Source organism: Equus asinus, chromosome 15 (genome assembly GCF_041296235.1).
Source record: "Equus asinus isolate D_3611 breed Donkey chromosome 15, EquAss-T2T_v2, whole genome shotgun sequence".
NCBI lineage: Eukaryota > Metazoa > Chordata > Mammalia > Perissodactyla > Equidae > Equus > Equus asinus.
Window position 1 is genome coordinate 28264050 of NC_091804.1, and position 19410 is coordinate 28283459.

Genomic DNA, 19410 nt, shown 5'->3' on the forward strand with positions numbered 1-19410 from the left:
CCAAGCTCAAGGGTCCTAGACATGTGGAACCAGATGGGAAACCAGAGGCCCAGAAAAGGCCTTGCCCAGTTTTAGTTGGGCTGCCTCTGTGCTGGGCTCCGAGGGGCACGAAGCCTCCCCCGAAGGCCCTGCGGGGTCGGTCAGCAGGTACTTCACAGGATGTGGTAGAGAGCCAAGGGCAGGGAGGAGAGCGCCGGCAGGGTCGGGGAAGACCAAGGGACACGTCCTGGAGCGCAGCTGGGCGTGGTGGGCAGAGGAAAAGGAACCATCCAGGAGCGCCGGGGCCCGGCCGGGTGCTCTGCCTCCTTCAGGCACCTGTCTCAGTGGGCGCCAGCGGGCACCGTAAGGGCTCAGGCTCTCCTGTGGGACCCACCTAGCTGAAGGACGCTGGTCGTCCGTGTGACAAAAAGCAAGCGAAGAGCCTCTGCAGCTCACGGGTAACCAGGGACTGAGATACAACAGCACCACTCCACAACCTAAGGACCGGGCGGACGACACACAAGTGTGCTCAGCGCCCTCGTGTTAAAGACACTCCCGAACGCCGGCCGTTTGCACCTCTGGCCGCCACTCGTGTGCTAGACCCTGGAGCCTGGTGCTTCGGGGTTCTGTCCCAGGCAGCTCGCCACCCGACTCGAAAGGCCTGGAGGGCAGAACAGGAGTCCCCTTCAGAGCCCGGTCCCGGCCAGCGGGGCGTGAACCCCGGGGCCTCAGTTTCCTCTCCGGGCAATGGGAACAATCACAGCGCGGGCGGGAGACCCGGCACAGGGAGGGGACTTACGGACGTCAGGATTTGCATTACTTCTCCTCAGGGTCACGGCCCCCACCCCCAGCGTGGAGCACACAGTAGGCGCTCCGGAAGCGCTCTCCGAAAGGACGCGCGGACCACTTCCTGCACCCGAGCCGACTCTCCCGAGCCGGGGTCCCCACTGCTCCTCTCCGAGGCCATGTGGCATTCCTGAGGGTGGGGGTGGGCGCAGGAAGAAGGTGCCCTCCCGACCCCGCCCCCTCCGGGCGCGGTGGGCGGGGCGAAGCCCCTCGCCGCCGTCGGCCCGCCCCGCGGGGGGTGGGCGTAGCTCGCCGCGCTCCGCACAAAGTTTGTTTTCTCCCTCCGGGCGGGTGGGGGAGGGCGAGGAGCGCGGGGGGAGGAGAGGGGATCTGACGTCAGGCCGCGAGGTGCTTTCCAGCCGCGAGCTGTCAGGCCGAGTGTCAGGCCCGGCAGGTACGCGGCGCACTCCCCCGGCGCCCCCCGCCCCCTGCCAGGACGCCCCGGACCGAGCCCGAGGCCGCGTGGACGGAAAAGTCGCTCGGAAAAGTCAGTGCGGGGCGCAGGCGGGGGACAGATGGGGGCGGGGGGCGCGCGGACAACTTGGAAAGTTTCTTTTCCTTGGCCGGGCGGGGGAGGGGGCGTCGTCCTGGCGCGTGCGATTGTGGGTGTAGTGAGCTCGATTGTGTTTGTGAGTCCCGACTCCCGTGTGCTGGGGGGGGGGCTGAGGGGGCTGTCCCACCCCCCGAGAGGAAGCTCGCTCGGGGCCCTCTTGGGGGGCTCAGCTCTCCAGGATCCCACCCCGGGAGAGGGCCGCCCCTGCCCCCGGCTGGGTTGAGCGCGCGAGGGGTGGGTTTGTTTGGTTTCAAAAGTGCACGTTGCTAACCGCCGGCAGCCCCCCCGCCCCCGCCGCGGCCGAGCCGGGGAGGGGGACCGCTGAGAGTGACAGCTGCGGGTGGGGGCAGCGGGAAGAGCCCAGGGCTGGGGAGCCCGCGCGAGTTCCCCTTTCCTTTGGAACAAAGGAAAGTCTGTCTCTGAGGCATCTGTCACTCCCAGGCGGGCCAAGGAAGCGGGGCGCGTGGGGTCGGCGACCCGAAGAAAGTTTGTGCGCGCCGGGACCCTCGGGCGGGCCGAGCTGAGCCGGGCCTCCGGCGGAGGCAGCGCGCAGTCTCTGGGGCAGGGGGCGGCCAACATGGAGTCTGGGCGCTGGGCTGGGGGTGGGGGGGCGGTGCGGAGGTGGGAGCCCAGCCCCCTCCCCTCCCCCTCCGGGCCGAGTTCGGAGCACAAAGCCGAGCGCGCAGGCTCGGCCGGCCCCGCGCCCCGAAGAGTCAGCCAGCGCCGAGCGGCGGGGGAAGGGGGTGGGAACTAAACTTTTTCCTGCCCCGGGACAGACACGTGAGTCTTCTTTCTTCCAGAGCCCCCGCCTCCCCGGGATTGCGGGCCCGCGGGGGAGCTGGAGCGCCGAGTCTAACGCGGGGTGAGGGGCTGAGGGGTGCAGGCGCCCCGAGCGCAGGCCGACTCCCTGCCGCCCCGGGAGCCATGTGCTCCGACTCGGTCTGGGCCGCGGGGGAGGCTGCGCGCTTTGTGTGAACTGTTGGGAATGCAGCGCGAGTGCGCCGCCCGGGGGAGTGTCGGGCCGAGCTGGGGGAGTTGTCAGAAAGTTCGTGCTGGAGTGGCTGCAGGTCGGCGTCGTGGAGTGTGTAGGAGGGTACACCGGGTGTTGTGTCGAGAGGGTGCTGCCACAGGCCAGTTAGGGTGAGAACTCATCCCTGGGGTGATGACGTCTGGAGTTTTCCCAGTGTGAGAGGTCGCGGGTGGGCGGGTCGGTTGGAGTTCGTGGGTGGGCATATATCCAGGAATTGGGCCGGTTGCGTGGGTACCAGTTGTTGGTGCTAGACGTGGGCTTTGTAAACTGTGTGCGCTGTATCTGTCGGTGAAAATCTTGGGAGTTCCAAGGGCGGAGCGATGGGTTCGTACCAGTTATCTGAGTGCTGTTAGAAAGTTGCCAGGTGTGAGTGTGGGGTGTGTATGTGGGAAACCTCCGGGGTTTGTAGCGGACTGCGGTAGGACACCATGGTGGAGAGAGAAGCCTGTATAGACTGAGGAGTCATCTCCACGGGCCACCCCTGTAACTCTGCAGACTAGGCCTTGGCTGGTGGCCAGGGTGGAATTTGTACAGATAACCTTGAGTAAACTCACAGCCTGCCAGGGCTGCATCCCTGAGCCCAGCTCCCCACTGTCCGGGCCAGTGAAACCTCAGAAGCCTGACCTCAGAAAACAGCTCTTGGTGCTGAGTGGCACCTCTAACCAATGCCTCTCTCACCTCCAGGTGGCCTGGCTGGGAGGGTAGACCCTTCCCTCGAAAGCCTGGCCTAGCCAGCCAGATATCTGGGCTCTGGCCCAAGTCGAGGAAACAAAACCTGGGAGATGCCAGAGTCTGTTGGCCCAGCCTGCTGGGGAGCTGTTAAAAGGCTGAGGAGGGAGGAGCCTTGAGATCCTGGCATCAGCTTGGCCTAGAACTTTTGGGTTTAAAATGTAAATCTCTTAGGCATGTGTGAACAAGAAGTTTGTCAGGGGGATGAGCAACTGAGTTGGGTTGTCTAGGGACAACCTTCCTTCATTTGACAGGTGAAGAGGGGGCTCAAATCCAGAGAGGGAAGGACACTTGTCCATGGTCACACAGCCAAATTGGAGGGCCCAGAGCCCAGGCTTGTTCATTTATCTGGGTTTTTGTTTTTTTTTTTAAACAAGGCTTTTCTGCCTTGCCATCAAATACAATCTTCTTCCACTTTCTTTCTTTTGTTTTTTTTTTAAAGATTTTATTTTTTCCTTTTTCTCCCCAAAGCCCCCCGGTACATAGTTGTATATTCTTTGTTGTGAGTCCTTCTAGTTGTGGCATGTGAGACGCTGCCTCAGCGTGGTTTGATGAGCAGTGCCATGTCGCGCCCAGGATTCGAACCAACGAAACACTGGGCCGCCTGCAGCAGAGCGCACGAACTTAACCACTTGGCCACGGGGCCAGCCCCGTTATCTTGGTTTTTGAGGAGTTGATTCTGGGACCAGGCCAGGGGCTAGATGACAAAGAAGAATGTCTGAGATACAACCAGTAGGGATGACTCAACACTCTCTCTGTAGGGCACACACTAGGTACACAGTAAATATTACGTGGATTACTGTAGGACCATGGTGATTGACAGATTTTCCAGACTTCTCACTGGGTCTTGGGAGACCTGGGAGAAAGATGGTATCAAATCGGGGGCAGGGGTTGGGGGGAGCACATTACCTTGGTCCAAAGGCTTCGTCTATACCATATCCCGGAGGTGAGGTTTTTTTTTTTCCATAACAGCTTTATTGAGATATAAATCACATACCATACATCTTACCCATTTAAAGCAAACAAATCAGTGGATTTTAGTTTATTCACAGCTATGCTATCGACTATCACAATTGACTATCAGCACAGTCAATTATAGGACTTTTTTTTTTTTTGCTAAAGAAGATTCACCCTGAGCCAACATCCACACTAATCTTACTCTATTTTTAGGATATGAGCCACCAGCACAGCATGGCCACTAATAGAGTGGTATAGGTCCACGCTGCGGAACTAAACCTGGGCCGCCAAAGCGGAGCATACAGAACTTAACCACTAGGCCATCGGGCCTGGCCCTACAGGACATTTTTATCACCTCAAAAAGAAACTCCATACCCTTTAGGTATCACCCTTCTATCCCCCTCTAGCCCATTCTGGACATTTCATAAAAAATGGAATCATATGTGATTTTTGTGACGTGCTTCTTTCACTTAGTGTAATATTTTCAAGGTTCATACACATTGTAGCATACAGGACTTCAGTCCTTTTTTTTTCTTTCTTTCTTTTGGTGAGGAAGATTGGCCCTGAGCTTACATCTGTGCCAACTTCCTCTATTTTGTATGTAGGATGCCGCCTGAGCATGGCTTGATGAGGTCCACGCCCGGGATCCAAACCCACAAATCCCGGGCCACTGAAGCGGAGTGTGTGAACTTAACCACTATGCCACTGGGCCAGCCCAGGACTTCATTCCTTTTTGTGGCCAAATAATACTGCACATTTTGTTTATCCATACATCTGTTGATAGAGGCTTGGGTTATTTCCACCTTTTGGCTGCTATGAATGATGTTGCTATAAACATTTGTGTACAAGGTTTTGTGTGGACATAGGTTTTCATTTGTCTTGGGTAGATATACCTAGGAGTGAAATTACTGGGTCACATGGTAACTCTGTTTAACAGTCACAGTATCTTGGGCGGCTTTCCTGATCTCCCTGGGCCTTGGTTTTCTCATCTATAAAACGATGATAATAGTAGTGTCTCTCTTAAAGGGATTTGTGAGGATTGAATGAGATATTAAATGTAAAGTGCTCAATACAGAGCAGGGAAAAGAGACATCAGTGGTAGCTGTAATTATTTCTAGTCTGGTACAGCTTATTAATGAGCTGCCATTTATTTCAGTAGTCATCTACCGGCCCCATGAAATGGAGGCATTTTGGACTCATCCCTTCTTGCTTGCTTAGGCTGTGTGGCCTGAGACTCTGAATTGTGATTCCCCCATTTCTGGCATCCCAGGCTCTAGTGATGGTGTGTTTGGAGACTAGAAAAAGGGTGAGAGGCAGTGCATGGTAATAATGTCCCCATCCCCTCTGCCACTTGTTCCAGGCTTGCCAAGATCCAGCCTAGCCCCTAGACACCATGTCAGACAGCGATCTGGGCGAGGATGAAGGCCTCCTCTCTCTGGCAGGCAAGAGGAAGCGAAGAGGGAACCTGCCCAAGGAGTCAGTGAAGATCCTCCGGGACTGGCTCTACTTGCACCGCTACAACGCCTACCCCTCAGAGCAGGAGAAGCTGAGCCTTTCTGGACAGACCAACCTGTCAGTGCTGCAGGTAAGGAGCGGGTAGCAGGAGGCCTGGGTTCCAGTCCTATCCCAGCCCTGGCACTGACTCACTGTGTGGCCTTGGGCAGTCAGTTCTCCTCTCTGCGTCTCAGTTTCTTCTTGGGTCAGATGAGAACATCTACTCTCCCTGCCTCCAGGGAAGACAGTGGTGTGAAATCATTGCAGCTAGATTTCAGATTTTGGAGCATTCTGAAGAGGCAAAGAATTGTTAGTAATGTCCAGGTGCCATCATTAACATTGGAGGCAGTGGGAAGGTGAGAAGGCATTGGGTGTCTGGGAATTGGCCCCCAGACCCAGAGCAGTGCTTGGATAGTGACTTGGTTGCAGGGGGCAGCTGGTGATCTGCAGCATGGTTAAAAAATGAGTCAGAGTCACAGTCAAGCAAAAGGCAAAAGTCAGAGTTCTGGGTTCAAAACCCAGTTCTGCCACATAGCAGCTGGGGACCACATCTTGATTTCCCCATCTGTAAAGTGGGGGTTAGAATCTCCCCTGTGTGACTGAACCGTTGTGGGGAACAGATTCAGAACTGGGTATGAAGGTGCTTTGTAAACCATGCACATGAGCACACTCAGAAGATCGTGTGAGCCACTTTGTGTCAGAGTGCAAGGTTATTATCTCCTCTGAATTGCCCGACTGCCCACCTGCAGCTGTTCTGGTTCTGCTTTCATGGTGCTGAGGCAGGACACCCTGGACTTCTACTGCCTTGCCTCCAGTTTGGCTGCACCTACCTGGGAGACACAGAGCAGGCCCTCAGCCTAGCAAAGACCCACCTCCCACCCCAATGGCCCCCACTGCTCCCTTTCCACCTCTGTAGTTTTCTAGCCCGTTACTTGAATCCGTGGTACTGTCCTTCCCTCCTTCCCTGACCTCACTTGGAGCCTCCCACATCTTCCCAGCTCTCGTCCCTCCTGTGAAGCCTCATGGTGAGTATTCAGCCCTCAGAACTCCTGTCACCTGACTTTATACTCACTGGGCAGTGGTTAATCGGAGTCTGTCTACGACAAAGGCTCTAGAGTTACAGACCCTGACTCAGATCCCATCTTCTCCACAAGAGGAAGCCTGGACCCTGGCCAGTCACTGCCTCCTCTCTGAGCCTCATGTGTCTTCATCTGGAAAACGGATATGGTTGTACCACTTTCATAGCTTGTAAGGAGGAGGAACTGAGAAGAAGAATTCAAGGCTCACTGTGAGGTGTTCGGCACAGAGTTTGTGCTTCTCCTCTCCTTTTCACCCTCATCTCTTCCACATCATAGGTCTTGGACTGAGCCCAAGTGTCTAGCAGTGCCTGTCATCTCACAGTGTACTGCCAAATACCCTACTATGCCCAGCTCTATGCTGGACAGAGTTGGGATCTCAGAGAGGAACTAGACACATTCCTACCCTCAAGGAGTATATAGTCTGGGATGGGGAGCAAGGGAAGACCTGGCCACTGATGTTTGCAAAAAATGATCACAGCTGGGACAGAAGTCAGCAGAAAACCAGGGCAGGGCTTCTGAGCCAGCCTGGAGCCTCAAAAGGCCTCCCAGAAGAGGTGGACTTGAACTCAAAGGATGTAGAACACAGGCCAGAGGCTGGAGCCTGAAAGTCAGGATTACTTAGCTGCTTTGCTGATCTTCCTGCCTCCAGCCTTGTTCCTTCAGTACATTCTCTTGGACACAAAAGTGCAAATCTGATTGTGTCACACACTCCACAGACCCCACTGTCCTCAGGATAGAGTCCACACTCTTAGGAGCTTACTCATCTCTCAGTTGTTCCTGTCCCTGGAGCCCTTGAACTCTTAGGCCTCTAGGCCTTCTCCTTTGGCTTCTTCTGACCTTTCTGAACCTGGCTCAGTCTGTTTAAGCATTTTCTCATGAAAGCATTCTCTGGCTCTTCCCGCCTAGGTTTGAGGCCACTGCTATGTATTCCCAGTATGCCTCATACCTGTGCTCATACAAGTGTGTCAAATCACTTGTCACACTGTATTGAAATTGCTTTTTTGTCAGGGGCACAGTTTCTCAAATCTGAGTAATGTACCAACTCCTTTTAAAGAAAACATTTTTCATGGACCCCCCCCCCAACATGTTGACTTGAGTCATTTTTATTATCACATCACTTAAGCACGTACAACCAGAAAACTGGGTTTAAAACTTCTTGCTTTTGCTCTTATACACAACTATAAAATAACCAAGCAGCTTTCCAAAGTTAAATAAATGTAAAACCAATGAGATTCCATATAACCACATTAATATAAAGTGGATGGTGTCTGCTGACAGAGCTGTGGCAAGTAAGCTGACAGAGGCACTGACTCCAGAGTTGAGCAGGTCTGGGTTTCCAAAGGCCACGGTACTCCTACTCCCCATCAAAATAGAAACACAAAGCCAAAACATTCTTGTGGAGAACTAGTGGACCCCTAGGACGACATATCCCCAGCTCCCACTTAGAGAAATATAGGTCTGGGGTGAGGCTTAGCTGCTGGATCCCAGCATCTCCTGGTGAGTGGGATTCCAGCGGTGGCTACCCTGCTCTAGAGTCATGCTGAGAGTTAAGGAGCAGTGGGGACCATCTGGCACTCCTTGATGGAAACTGTACCACGAACCTCAAACGGTCCCAGCCATACACCTCTGTTTGGAGGTCTCACAGGCACCTCAGATTTCCTTATTGATAAGTGATAACTTTGCCAAGCTGGCTCCTTCCCTTTCTGGGAGTTTCCCCTAGATAAGCCTTTCTCAGCTCGTTTGGTCAGTCAGCAATTCCTATACATTTACTCCTTAAGTATTTCTGGAATATGGCTTCTTTCCTACCACAGTCCAACCTATCATTGATCACTTGTCACTGCCCTACTGAAAACCCTTTGATGGCTCCTGCCAACCCAACAACATCACCTGTCCCTATCTGCATAGTGGGCCTCATCCCTGGCCCCCCCATTGCTGCCACACTGATGTTTACCCCAGACTACTTTGCTCCCACCCCTGACCAGGGAGACTCCCAACCCTTAGAGGAGCTGTGTGCTCCACAGCACCTGGACTGGGCCAGCCTTTGGACACTTGCCTAGAATTGCTTTTTAGGACACACTAAGCTCCAGAGGCCTGGTCTTATTTATCACTATATCCTACATGTTTAGCTCAGTGCCTTGTATCTGGTAGGTGCTCAGAAAATAATTGTCGTCAAAGTGACAGGATATGAAGATAAACTTGGAAATGTCAACAGTCAGGAATTCAGAAGTAAGGAAATGTAGTGGCTCCTCAATCTGGAAAAGTTGGCTTAAGTCCCTTGAGGCACTTCTTTTTCCCATATCTAATTTTTAAAATTTCACTGTTTATTAAGAAATTTGCAAATATCCACAAAAGAGCATATTATAATGCACCCCTGTACCAATCACCTGGCTTGACAAGCATCAACTTTTGCCAAGCTTGTTTTTTCTCTCCTTGGAGACATCTCTCTTTTTGTCTCCTTTAACCCGCCCCGGAGCGATCTCATTAGCAAGTCAATGAGTCATTTAACTAACTGGTTTGCTGGTACTTGCCCGGGGCTAGGCAGTTGGGAGGGTCAGACCAAAAAAAAAAAGTCCTTTGTGAAGGATTTTCACAGGTTCCTGTGACACCCTTTAAGCCCAGTTATTGCTGTGGTTTCTGACTGTCCTAAGGGGCTGCCTCTTGGGGAGGGAAGGTGAGCGTGGCAGGGAGGTTCAGGCCTCATTCCTGACTCTGTATTAGCGATTGGGGGTACACTTATGCCAGGCCCACTGCTGTGTGCTGGAAACACAGCTGTCAAACAGGCACTGTCCCTGCTTTCGGGTAGCCCCCAGGGGGAGGGGAGACATTATTTAAAGGTCTAAGAATTCAACGTAATTCATTACCAGTGTGGTGTCAGCTGAGCTGCCCTGGTGGTTAGGAAAGGCTTCTCTGGGGAAGCTGTATTTGAATGGAGTCCTGACGGACTCGAAGGAGTGTGGAGGTGAGGGGCAGCAGTCCCTCTGGTGTGGAGCATAAGGCAGGAAAGGAGCCTGGTGCAGAAGTTGTGGCCTGCTGTGTGGCGTGGGCTGGCCTAGTCCTCAGTGATGCTTTATCGATGGAAGCTGCTCTCCTTACTCTGGCTTCAAAGCTAGCTGCCTCCCACTTCTTCGCACTGGCAACCTCTGTCTCCCCACCTTCATCTGTGTGTATATATTTTTTGAGCTTCTGTGTAAGTTTTTTTGCTTAAATAAAGGGTTCGACCTACCAGGACAAGTCAAACCAGCAGGTTAAAACATTGGTTCCTAAGCCTGGGCAGCAGAACTCTGGGGAGCTTGTTCAAAAACACATTCCTGACTCTGTCCCCCGTCCTCATCGGATCTAGAAAAGCTGAAGAAAAAGATATGTTTTAAAATTACCCTCAAGGTGATTCTAATACAGCCAGCTGCCTTTAAGAGCACCTGGATATGGGTGGTCACAACACAAATGGAGGTACCATGATGTTTGGGAAAGGTCTCTCCACATCTTCACTTCTCTCCCCTCTTTTGCTTCTGTCTCTCACAGCTGAAAAGACATGAAAATTAAAGCACTTGTCGCCTTCTTGAGATGCTCCACCCTCGTGGCCTTCTTCAGCTTCCTGGTGCCCCTCCCACTCCCATTTGATTCCTCCCTTGTCCTTCATCTCAGCTACTGATAAAAAAATACTGGCAGGACAGCAGCCTTTCAGATAGGGCCCAGTTTTATAGTAGAGACAGGCTTTCAGGCATCCAGCCTGTGTTTTGCCATATCAATCACAGAATTCACCTTGGCATTTTCCCTACCACCTCCCCAAGGACCTTGAGTGGGGGCACGTCACGTGCTCTTTTTCTGACTTAGGCATGGGTCGGACAGCTGGAAGGAGCTACAGAAAATCCCGATAGCCCGTTGTCACAGCTGGCACTGGCGGTGCATTCAGGCCTCCTGCCTTTGCCTGACCCCCTCAGCTGTGCATTTCTATCGGATGAGAAGACAAAATAGACAGGCTGCCAAGTTTTCTGTGGACCAGGGTGAGCATGTGAGGGAGTATGCTTGTGGCGGGGGGGGGGTGTTTTTCTCCTGTTCTCTTCTCTGAATTATAAGCCAAAATGGGAGGTGCAGTGAGGGGCTGAATGCCCACACAGCTGCTAGAAAATGCCCAGGCTCAGTCCCAGAGACTGCTTTCTCAACAAACACTTGTCCCCACTTCGCTTGCCCCAGGTTACTGTGACCCGACCATTTCCTCTGCATGCAGGGGTGAGGTAGAGAGGTGCAGTGCTCTCCTGCAGCACAGGTGGCTGAGGAGGCAACTGTGGAGATGGAAGCATCTGAGCAAGGAGAAAAGGCCTCAGGCTGACTCTTCAGTCTTTTCACCTGGCAGTGGTGGTTGCCTAGAACCAGGCTATCTGGATCAGAGCCCAGCCTTTGCACTTGTGACCTTGAGCAAGCTACTGAACCCCTCTGATCAGGGCCTCTGTTTCTTCAGCAGTTCAACGGATAAAATGGAGATCATCACAGAACCCGTCTGATAGGCTGTTGAAGACTAAATGAGTAATTAGATGGGAAATGTTTAGAACAGCACCTGCTATGTTTTGTGTTTAACAAGTGTTTGCTTTTAGGATTATGATGATGATGATTCAGCTCCCCGTTCTGTTCCTCTGTTTGGTAAGACAGAGCAAAGCAGAGTAAGAACAGCAGTAGGGGCCCTGGAGCCAGGAGACATGGGTTTGAGTCCCAGCTCTGCACTTGGTAGCTGTGTTACTCTGGGGAGGTTCTTTCATCTCTTCGAGTTCCTGTCCCCTCTTTAGTACTTTGGGGACACTGCTCACTACCTTCTAGGCTTGTATGCAGATAAAACATAATGCAGGTGAGATAGCCAGCATGATACCTGGTATCAGAGATGCTAAATTAGCTCCCTTCATTCGTTTCACCCAAGCTGTTCAGCCTTACCTCTCCTTGGGGCCTCCCTGCAGCTCTAGCCAGGGTTCAGCTCAGCCAGTGTCTGTTGATGCGGGCTTTTGTGTGTGCGCTCAGTTGCACTAGGAGGACCATATAGGTAAAGAGGGGCCAATGAGAACCCAGGGGCAGGGTCCTTTCAGGCTGGAATAGAGAGGGAGAGGATCACAAAAAAGCTGTGGCTCTGCCCTGCCCAGGAGTTTTCCCAGCCTGACAGGGCCAAGGGTCTAGTGTTGTCCTCAGGTCACCTATGAAGTGAGTACATTTGCAGCCTGCTGGGTCAGGAGCCAGGCCAGCTCCTGTCATAGGTGGCTATCCCTTTGGCTGGGTAGAGGCAGACAGACAAAGTCCACGGGAAGATGGTACCCAAGGGCTTGCCTGCATATGAGTCAAGAAAGATAATGGGTAGGGGAAGAAACTGGTACGGGGAGCCCTAAGGAGAGCCAGGCCTTTGATCCATCCAGCAAACATTAGAGGAATGTTAGGCATTGCTGCAGCCCACTCAGTTCCTAACATCCCAGCACACGAGAGGGGATAGGGAGGGAGTTCCTGTTTTTTCTTCCAGCTACAGCAGCTGACACATGCTCTGTAAGTACCTGTTGATAAACTAAGGAGAGAAGAGATAGGACTAGCAGGACCTAGAGTGTGAAATTTAGGTCAAAGGGCCTATTTAGGCCCTTTAGTGGTTTACCCTGGTGTTCTAGCCTAGTGGGATCAGTCCTGCCTGCTTCTGTCACTTCCTTAAACCAAACCCTGTCCTGCCTCAGGACCTTGGTATTCACTGTTGCCTCTGTCTAGAACATTCTTCCCTCAGCTTTCTGTATCACTGGCTCTTTCTTATCCTTTAGGTTTCACCCTTCCCAGACCCCTTATCTACGGAAGACTATCTTACCTTTATTTGCTACCCTTTTATTCCTGTCTGTTTCCTTCCTGGCACGTACTGGTGGCTAGGCACTGTATTTCTTCATTGCCAGTCTCCACAGCTAGATGGACTGTAAGCTCCACAGGGCAGAGTGTATGTCTGTTTACTTCACAGAGGCATCCCCAACACCAAGAACTGGGCCTGGCACATAGTAAGCGCTCAATAAATATTATTTGAGTGAGCTCCTGAATCTTTGAAAGGGAGATCAACAGGAAAGTGAGAAGTTCTAACTTGACTGTTCTAGTGAATAAAATAAGCTGGGCTCTGGGGCCCTGTGACAGCCTGAGAGAAAGATTCAGAGAGAAGGGACTCTCCTCCAGATCCAAAGGCCCAGGCTTGGGCATCCCTGGCTGGAGGTGGAATCCTGCCTGACTTCTCCAGACTGAGCTTTAAGTACGTTCTTTAGTAAAATGGGAATTGATCAAACTCTTAAGGCTGAGGTAACTATTAGAAGAAAATTGTGTAGATGTACATTGCTCAGTAAATAGCAGCTATTGGTAAGCTCTTCTCAGTGAAAGCTCCCAAAAAGATGCCTAGATGTGTGGCTATCTACTAGGCCACACCCCCCACACACCCACAGTTTCTAATGTATCTTTTCTGCTTCTTCTGAGTTGGCAAGAAAGTGATTAGGCAGCTTTTCCCTTATGGTGGCCCCTCCAGTGGAGGGCAAGAGGGAGAAGGACTTGGAAAAAATGCTAGGGGGTTATATTTGCCTGTTTAAGACAATTTTTAAAACACGTTTTGTATTTATGAGTTTATACCAGCCATGCAGCTAACAAACTGTTTTCTAGTCTAATCCATAACTATATTTAAGTAATGCCCACGTGAGCTACTATAGGTTCCATCTTGCCACATCTCCTGGTCTACTCCACATCTTAGGAGTAAATGAGAGGAAAGAGGGTATAACTGGTTGATCTTTTAGATAGTCAAGAATGATGCCACGATTAGGTGCCTGCTGCTCTCAGGTGTGCAGAAACTATTCACACTCTTCCTGAACAGTTATCGACCCTGATGGTGTCATTCATGCACGTATGAAAAGAAACTGCTAGGCCCTACGCCAGCCGTAGTTGAATAGAGATACGTTTTGAATCCATTCCTCTGCTCTGGCCCTCTCTCTAATATCTTTGGTCAGCCAAGACTTAGAGGAGTAGGCATTCTCCAGATGGAGAAGAGAGCATTCCAGAAAGAAGGAATGTGATGTATAAAAGGCATGGAGCTATTGGGGGGGAAAAAAAGAATAGGGCCTGAATGAGGGCTACTGAGCAATTTCACATGCTGAAGAATAAAAGGGCTGGAAAGATATGCGAGGGTTTTAGCACCCAGGCTCAGGAGTCTGGACTGGATCCTGAAGGCAGTAGGAGTCAAATGGCAGGTTCCTAGAACAGGAGTAACAGTCGCTGCATTTTAGAAAGAGAAGTGACAACCAGTGAAGAGGCTGGATTGGAGGGCCATGAAACTGGAGACTGTTAAAGAGAGTCCAGACAGATACGGGACAGGGTGCTAGATATGTCTTGGCTTTGCAGCATACCACTTAACAGTGAGAAATTTTGTGCCTCACGCATAGGTCTAAAAAAATTGATTTAAACAATCAGCTAGACAAGAATGGGGTTAAGGTTAATGGTAGCTTTCTCAGCAGCATGTGGCGGGGGGGAGACTTAAGGATGTTGATTGAAGCACATTCAGCTGGAGCCACTGGTTGTGGTTTTGCTTGGAAAGAATTTTTTCTTCTGACAGTAACTTGGTGTCTTTGTGGCTCTTTCTCTGGTCCACAGCAAGACTCTGCTTTAGACACTTAGGAGTGAATCATCCTTGGCAGTATCCCCTCCTCTTTCATTCACCCATATCCAGTTGGACACCAGGTCCTGTCATTTCCAGTTTCCCAAATAGATCGAACATTCGTCATCTTCTCATCACTTCCCTTAACGTAATTTGAACTACTAACCTTTCTCCCTGCTTCTACTCTGTTCTCCACATAGCAAGTCCCTCTTTTGCTTAAAACCCTCCTATGGCTCCCTGTTGCCCTTAGAATAAAGAACCAAATCCCCACCATAAGAGGTAACCTCTAGTTACCACTCTGAGCACCAGCCATACAGGCCTGTCTTCTCTGAGTTCCTCATAGGCACTCTGCTGCCACCCGACACAGGGTCTTTTCAGAAGTTCATCCCTCTAAATCCAGTTCTCCCTTCCCGCCTCCCACCTGTACTACCGCTTATCCTTCAGATCACAACTTACCAGCCATTTCCTCAGAGACTACTACTCTCAGTCCACAGAGGCTAGATTAGCTCTTCCCATTATGGTCTCCAACAGCACCACTGTACCTTCCCTTCACTGGCTGAATCACAGTTGCAATTTTATATTCATTTGTATGATTTCTTCTTTAACCTTCTCTTCCCAACATGAACCTGAGGGCGGGGATTGTGTCTGTGGCATTTGCTGCTGTGTTCCTGGAGCCTGAAACATAGGCACTTCATAGCTGGTTTTGATTGCGTGAACTGACCAGTCTCTCATATTCATTCCAGATATGTAACTGGTTCATCAACGCCCGGCGGCGGCTTCTCCCAGACATGCTTCGGAAGGATGGCAAAGACCCCAACCAATTCACCATTTCCCGCCGCGGGGGTAAGGCCTCAGATGTGGCCCTCCCCCGTGGCAGCAGCCCCTCGGTGCTGGCTGTGTCTGTACCAGCCCCCACCAATGTGCTCTCCTTGTCTGTGTGCTCCGTGCCACTCCACTCAGGCCAAGGGGAAAAGCCAGCAGCCCCCTTCCCACAAGGGGAGCTGGAGCCCTCCAAGCCCCTGGTTACCCCTGGCAGCACACTCACTCTGCTGACCAGGGCTGAAGCTGGAAGCCCCACAGGTGGACTCTTCAACACGCCACCGCCCACACCCCCAGAGCAGGACAAGGAGGACTTCAGCAGCTTCCAGCTGCTGGTGGAGGTGGCGCTACAAAGGGCTGCTGAGATGGAGCTTCAGAAGCAGCAGGACCCGTCGCCCCCATTACTGCACACTCCCATCCCCTTAGTCTCTGAAAACCCCAAGTAGGCATCTGCCAACAGGGGTGCTCGAGGCTCGAGCCAGCTGTCCTGGGTTTCCGTTTTGGTTCCCCTTCATACAGAGGGTTTTCTTTGGATCACTGCCAAACATCAGGATCATCTCCTCTGTTCAGAGGTCTTCAGCAGGAAGACGCCAGCTGGTGTCACTGCACTGTGATGGGGACCTCTCCTCTGCTGACTCTGCCGTTTCTCCAGGCGTCCTCAGTGATGAGACCAAGAGATTTCGGAGACAGGCATGGTGCTGCTGCTGCTGCTTCTCCAGAGAATCCCCAGGACCCCTTTGTTCCAGCCCGTTTTCCTGGGCTGGGCACAGGAAACCTGCCAAGTTCAGACCTATGCTGGGTCCAAGTTGCCCCTGAGCTGGGCCTCTTTTTGTTAAGCCAGGTGTGGACATTCCAAGTTCATAAGTGTGAACAAAAGAAAAGAATCCAGCAGATGTAACAGAACCGACTCCAGTTGAATGTTTAGGTTTTCACTAAACTTTGTGTTTATTTTTCCCTTTTTGCTGTGGTCTACATTAATGGGAGTAGTTAGCCGAGGTGTGGGGAATCAGAGTGTGCTGCGTGCTGGAGTGTCATGAACTGGGAATGATCCGCCACTGCAATTGGTGACTGTTTGACAAGGAAGGAATATTTTTATTTTGGGGACCAGCAAAATCTGCAAAATTCCAAATGGTTGTTTTATTCTTGGTTTGGTTTACAAAAAAAAAAGCAGAAAAAAACTTTTATGGGCTTTGACTTTTCTGCATCAGGCACAGAAGGGGATAAAGCCACAACCAGAGTGAGGGTCCAACAGAGAATCTGACCAAACCTTCTAGGCGCAGAGCAGAGAAGGATGATAAAACCAGAGAGGTGTTTGTTTTTATTTTTGTTTTTACTGTATTTTGGGGGGGTGGGGGAAGTAAGCTAGACTGAGGCAGTGGGGTTTTTTATTTCTCTTTAATATTTCCCCCCTCTTTATCCTTGAAAGCTTTGCCCTGCAGCCTGAGTTTTGAATTCCTTTAGGAACTTGGATCAGTGGGGCCAGAATGTCAGAAGCTCCCAGAAACTCCTACTTGGAGAGAAGTGAGCCATCTACTGGTCAGGAAGCCCTTTTAGCTGACTCAGACAGGCAGCTTTTCCCACGATGGTGGCAGGAAACTATTCCTGGAGGAAGCAGGGAATAGAAGCCCCAGCTGCCTGAGGAACTGCCTTCAGAGGAGGCTGGGGTCGCAGTGAGTGCCTTTGTGTTGCACCTTTCTTTAAATGAGTTGCAAAGGCTCCTGCCCTGAACTTCACAGTGAAAAGATCACAGTTGATCTTATTCTCCTCCCTCCTCCCCATTTTTTATTTTGCTGTTTCATTGCTGACAGCATTCAACAGCAATATACCCCATCTTTATATATCCTAAGAAACACTAATCCTAGGTTATTATTAGCTGAAATATTTTTGTTCTGAATAAGATTGTTACTGGGCCAAAAGACAGGTCAGGAGCCCCAGCCTGTAGTTTCCTGAAGTTGCCAAGTCAGGCACATGGGGGAGAGTTCCTGGGTGTTGGCTGACTTGGGTGGGCCTGGCCAGGAGAAAGGCAGCAACATATGCTCTGTCCTTTCTGGAATGATCCCTGCAGCCTTCAGGGAGGCTCCCCCACTTCTGAGTGGCTTGGCCCATCCATTGCTGTGGGAGCAGGGATTGGTTATTTAAGGAGAGGGAGCTTTGTTTTCTGTGAGTAAGCAAGTTTCCTAGGCTCCCTCTTCTGCCTCTCCTGCCTGCTCCTTGCATGCCCCAGGGGGATCAGGGATCCTCACCCTCCTGAGGCCCAGCTGGGGAAGAATAAACATGGCAGCTTCAAGGTTAGTTGAAGCTGCTATTTGCCCAGCTTCTTCCACCCAACCCATGTCTGAGCCCAGGTCTGGTGTGACTGTTGCAAGATGCTTGTAGCAGGGGATTCTGGAAGTGTATTGGGCTGGGGTGGGACTTTTCCTTCCCACAGTGCACTAAGCAGTGGAGGTGGTGAGGGGTGAGAGAGCCATGCTGCTGAATTCTGGTTGGCATTCCCCCCTTGTGCAAGATGGGGAGGCTGGGGGTGGGGCAGCCTCTACTTGGTTTAGTTGTGAGGCGAACCTGGAGGTGAAGCACAGTTACCCCGTTGAATTCTTTGAGCAAAAAACTACTGTAAATAACTTGTTTTTGTCTTTTGTCAAATAAAGTTGTTTTTGGTTTTTGTTTTGTTTTGTTTTAAAGCAGAACCAGACTGATCCACTGTGACCCTGGGCCCAATCTGGAGACAGGGCAATTGCTGAGTTCCTACTCTGCCTTACCTTTTTCACTTTCCCTCTAGTAGCCACCTGTAAGAGCTGTGTGCCCTGCATCCTTATTTCCTTGGCCTCAACCCGGTTCCATAACCCATTCATCACTGTGCAGGGGACATATGCATCCCAAGCTGGACCAATCTCCCCTGGGAGCAACAGTCAAGTTTTGGGGTTGCTAAGTGGTGAGGGAACTTAAGGGAGCTGGCCACTTTGTCCTCCCCATCTCCTAATGAAGAAAGAACATGACTGCAATATGAAGCCAGCACAGAAAGAAGCAGAGATGAGATGGATGCTCTAGTCATGTGTGAAACAAGTATCACTTCTGGACTTCCTATTATGTAAGCTAGTAAATTCCCCTTTTTGCTAGCTGTGGGTTGCATTTCTGTCATAATGAAATGAGTATACCTTGTAATTGCAGGGCAAACAATGCAAAATCAAGGTCTGCAACAGTAAACAGGGAGTCTTGCTATGTGCCTGGGCCGACGCAATGTTCATTATCCTTTAATTTTCGTACATACACACGCACACGCTCACACTCATAAAAGAAGTGCGATGCCCTTCTCATAGGTAAAGAAGCTGGAGATTTAAGTTACTTGCCTGAACTTACACAGCCACTGGAGCTAGGAAATGAATTCAAGTCCGTCTTGCTTGAAGGTCACCCTGAGGTCTACCCAGCCCTTATTCGAACTAGTGATGGGCAGTTCACCACCTATTGGCATCCAGCTGTCTCACATGGCTTAGGCTAAGCATGAGAAGTTTCGTCTACTAAACCAAACTGGCTTCCTCCTGATTTCTCCCCAATATACCTGGATGGCGGATACAGAATCTCTCCCACGGGACACCTTCCTTTAGGAATTGGAGACGGAGTCTCCCCAATCGAGCTATCCAGATTAAAGAGCCCCAAATCCAAGCTCCTGGTTTCCCCAATTCCCTCTGTCAGTATCCCTCAAACTGGACACTTGGTCCTGGGACTTGACAGAACAAGAACATGCTGGAAGGGCTCTTCAAAATAATACTTTACATCGGGAAAATGAATATGAATATTCCCCTAAAAGGGGAAGTGATTTGGATGGTTTGACTGCCTCAGGAGAGATGGCTTCTTACAAATACTTTTCAAAGAACTGAAACTAAAAGTGTCTTCATCAAGCTTCAAACTAATGATCCCTGGAATGAGCAAGCACTCTAATAAAAGCTGACAGGGATAGTGTGGCTAGGGCCCTTCTCTAAGCTAGGAATGTTACCTAAGGACATCTACCTTTCCTGGAAGGGTCTCATTTAGGAAATAGCTTTTAACTGCATTTCTGCTCCCTGGTCTTGAGTACCTGCTGTTGGGTTGGCTACGTATTACCTGACCCCCTCTTTACACCTCTATTCTTAACAAGGGGATCATGATGATGCTTCAAGTCCTTGGGATCGATGTAAACTTAGACCCTGTATCAAGTAGTAAAAAAGGAAAAAAAAAAGTTCTGATGGGGGTGGGTATGCCTTTAGACTGGTGATCAAAGGATCCTTTCTACTGTGTTTCAAAGTGTGGTAATTTCTCCATGGACCCC

General features: G+C 51.1%; 1 protein-coding gene and 3 long non-coding RNA genes across 10 annotated transcripts in view; 1 reads left to right on the forward strand and 3 right to left on the reverse strand.

Annotated features, from left to right (window-relative positions):
- LOC139040322 (uncharacterized) overlaps positions 1-1114 on the reverse strand; it is a 53076-nt gene extending 51962 nt beyond the window's left edge. For 2 of the 4 annotated variants that reach the window (XR_011494627.1, XR_011494630.1), the window contains exon 1: positions 779-1043. This is a non-coding gene — a long non-coding RNA (uncharacterized lncRNA). Of the gene's footprint in view, positions 1-778 lie in introns of all 4 variants that reach the window. The other 2 variants (XR_011494629.1, XR_011494628.1) reach the window with 2 other exon arrangements.
- TGIF2 (TGFB induced factor homeobox 2) lies at positions 1010-17767 on the forward strand. 4 transcript variants are annotated; one of them, XM_044748720.2, is made up of 3 exons: positions 1010-1312; positions 5455-5679; positions 15035-17767. In XM_044748720.2, the coding sequence occupies exons 2-3, from the start codon at positions 5488-5490 to the stop codon at positions 15554-15556; spliced, it is 714 nt and encodes a 237-aa protein (XP_044604655.1). In that variant the 5' UTR covers positions 1010-1312; positions 5455-5487; the 3' UTR covers positions 15557-17767. The 4 variants fall into 4 exon arrangements, with proteins under 4 accessions (XP_044604655.1, XP_044604657.1, XP_014702630.1 ...); XM_044748722.2 differs by having other exon boundaries at positions 1129-1219; XM_014847144.3 differs by lacking the exon at positions 1010-1312 and adding an exon at positions 2023-2158.
- The window catches only part of LOC106835047 (uncharacterized), a 30482-nt gene continuing 14647 nt past the window's right edge, over positions 3576-19410 (reverse strand). The window contains exon 3 of the long non-coding RNA XR_001399022.3: positions 3576-3834. This is a non-coding gene — a long non-coding RNA (uncharacterized lncRNA). The remainder of the gene's footprint in view (positions 3835-19410) is intronic.
- On the reverse strand, positions 5695-10014 carry LOC139040323 (uncharacterized). Its single transcript, XR_011494631.1, has 3 exons — positions 9887-10014; positions 6332-6414; positions 5695-5817 (listed from the first exon to the last, which is right to left on the reverse strand). It is a non-coding gene; the product is annotated as an uncharacterized lncRNA (long non-coding RNA).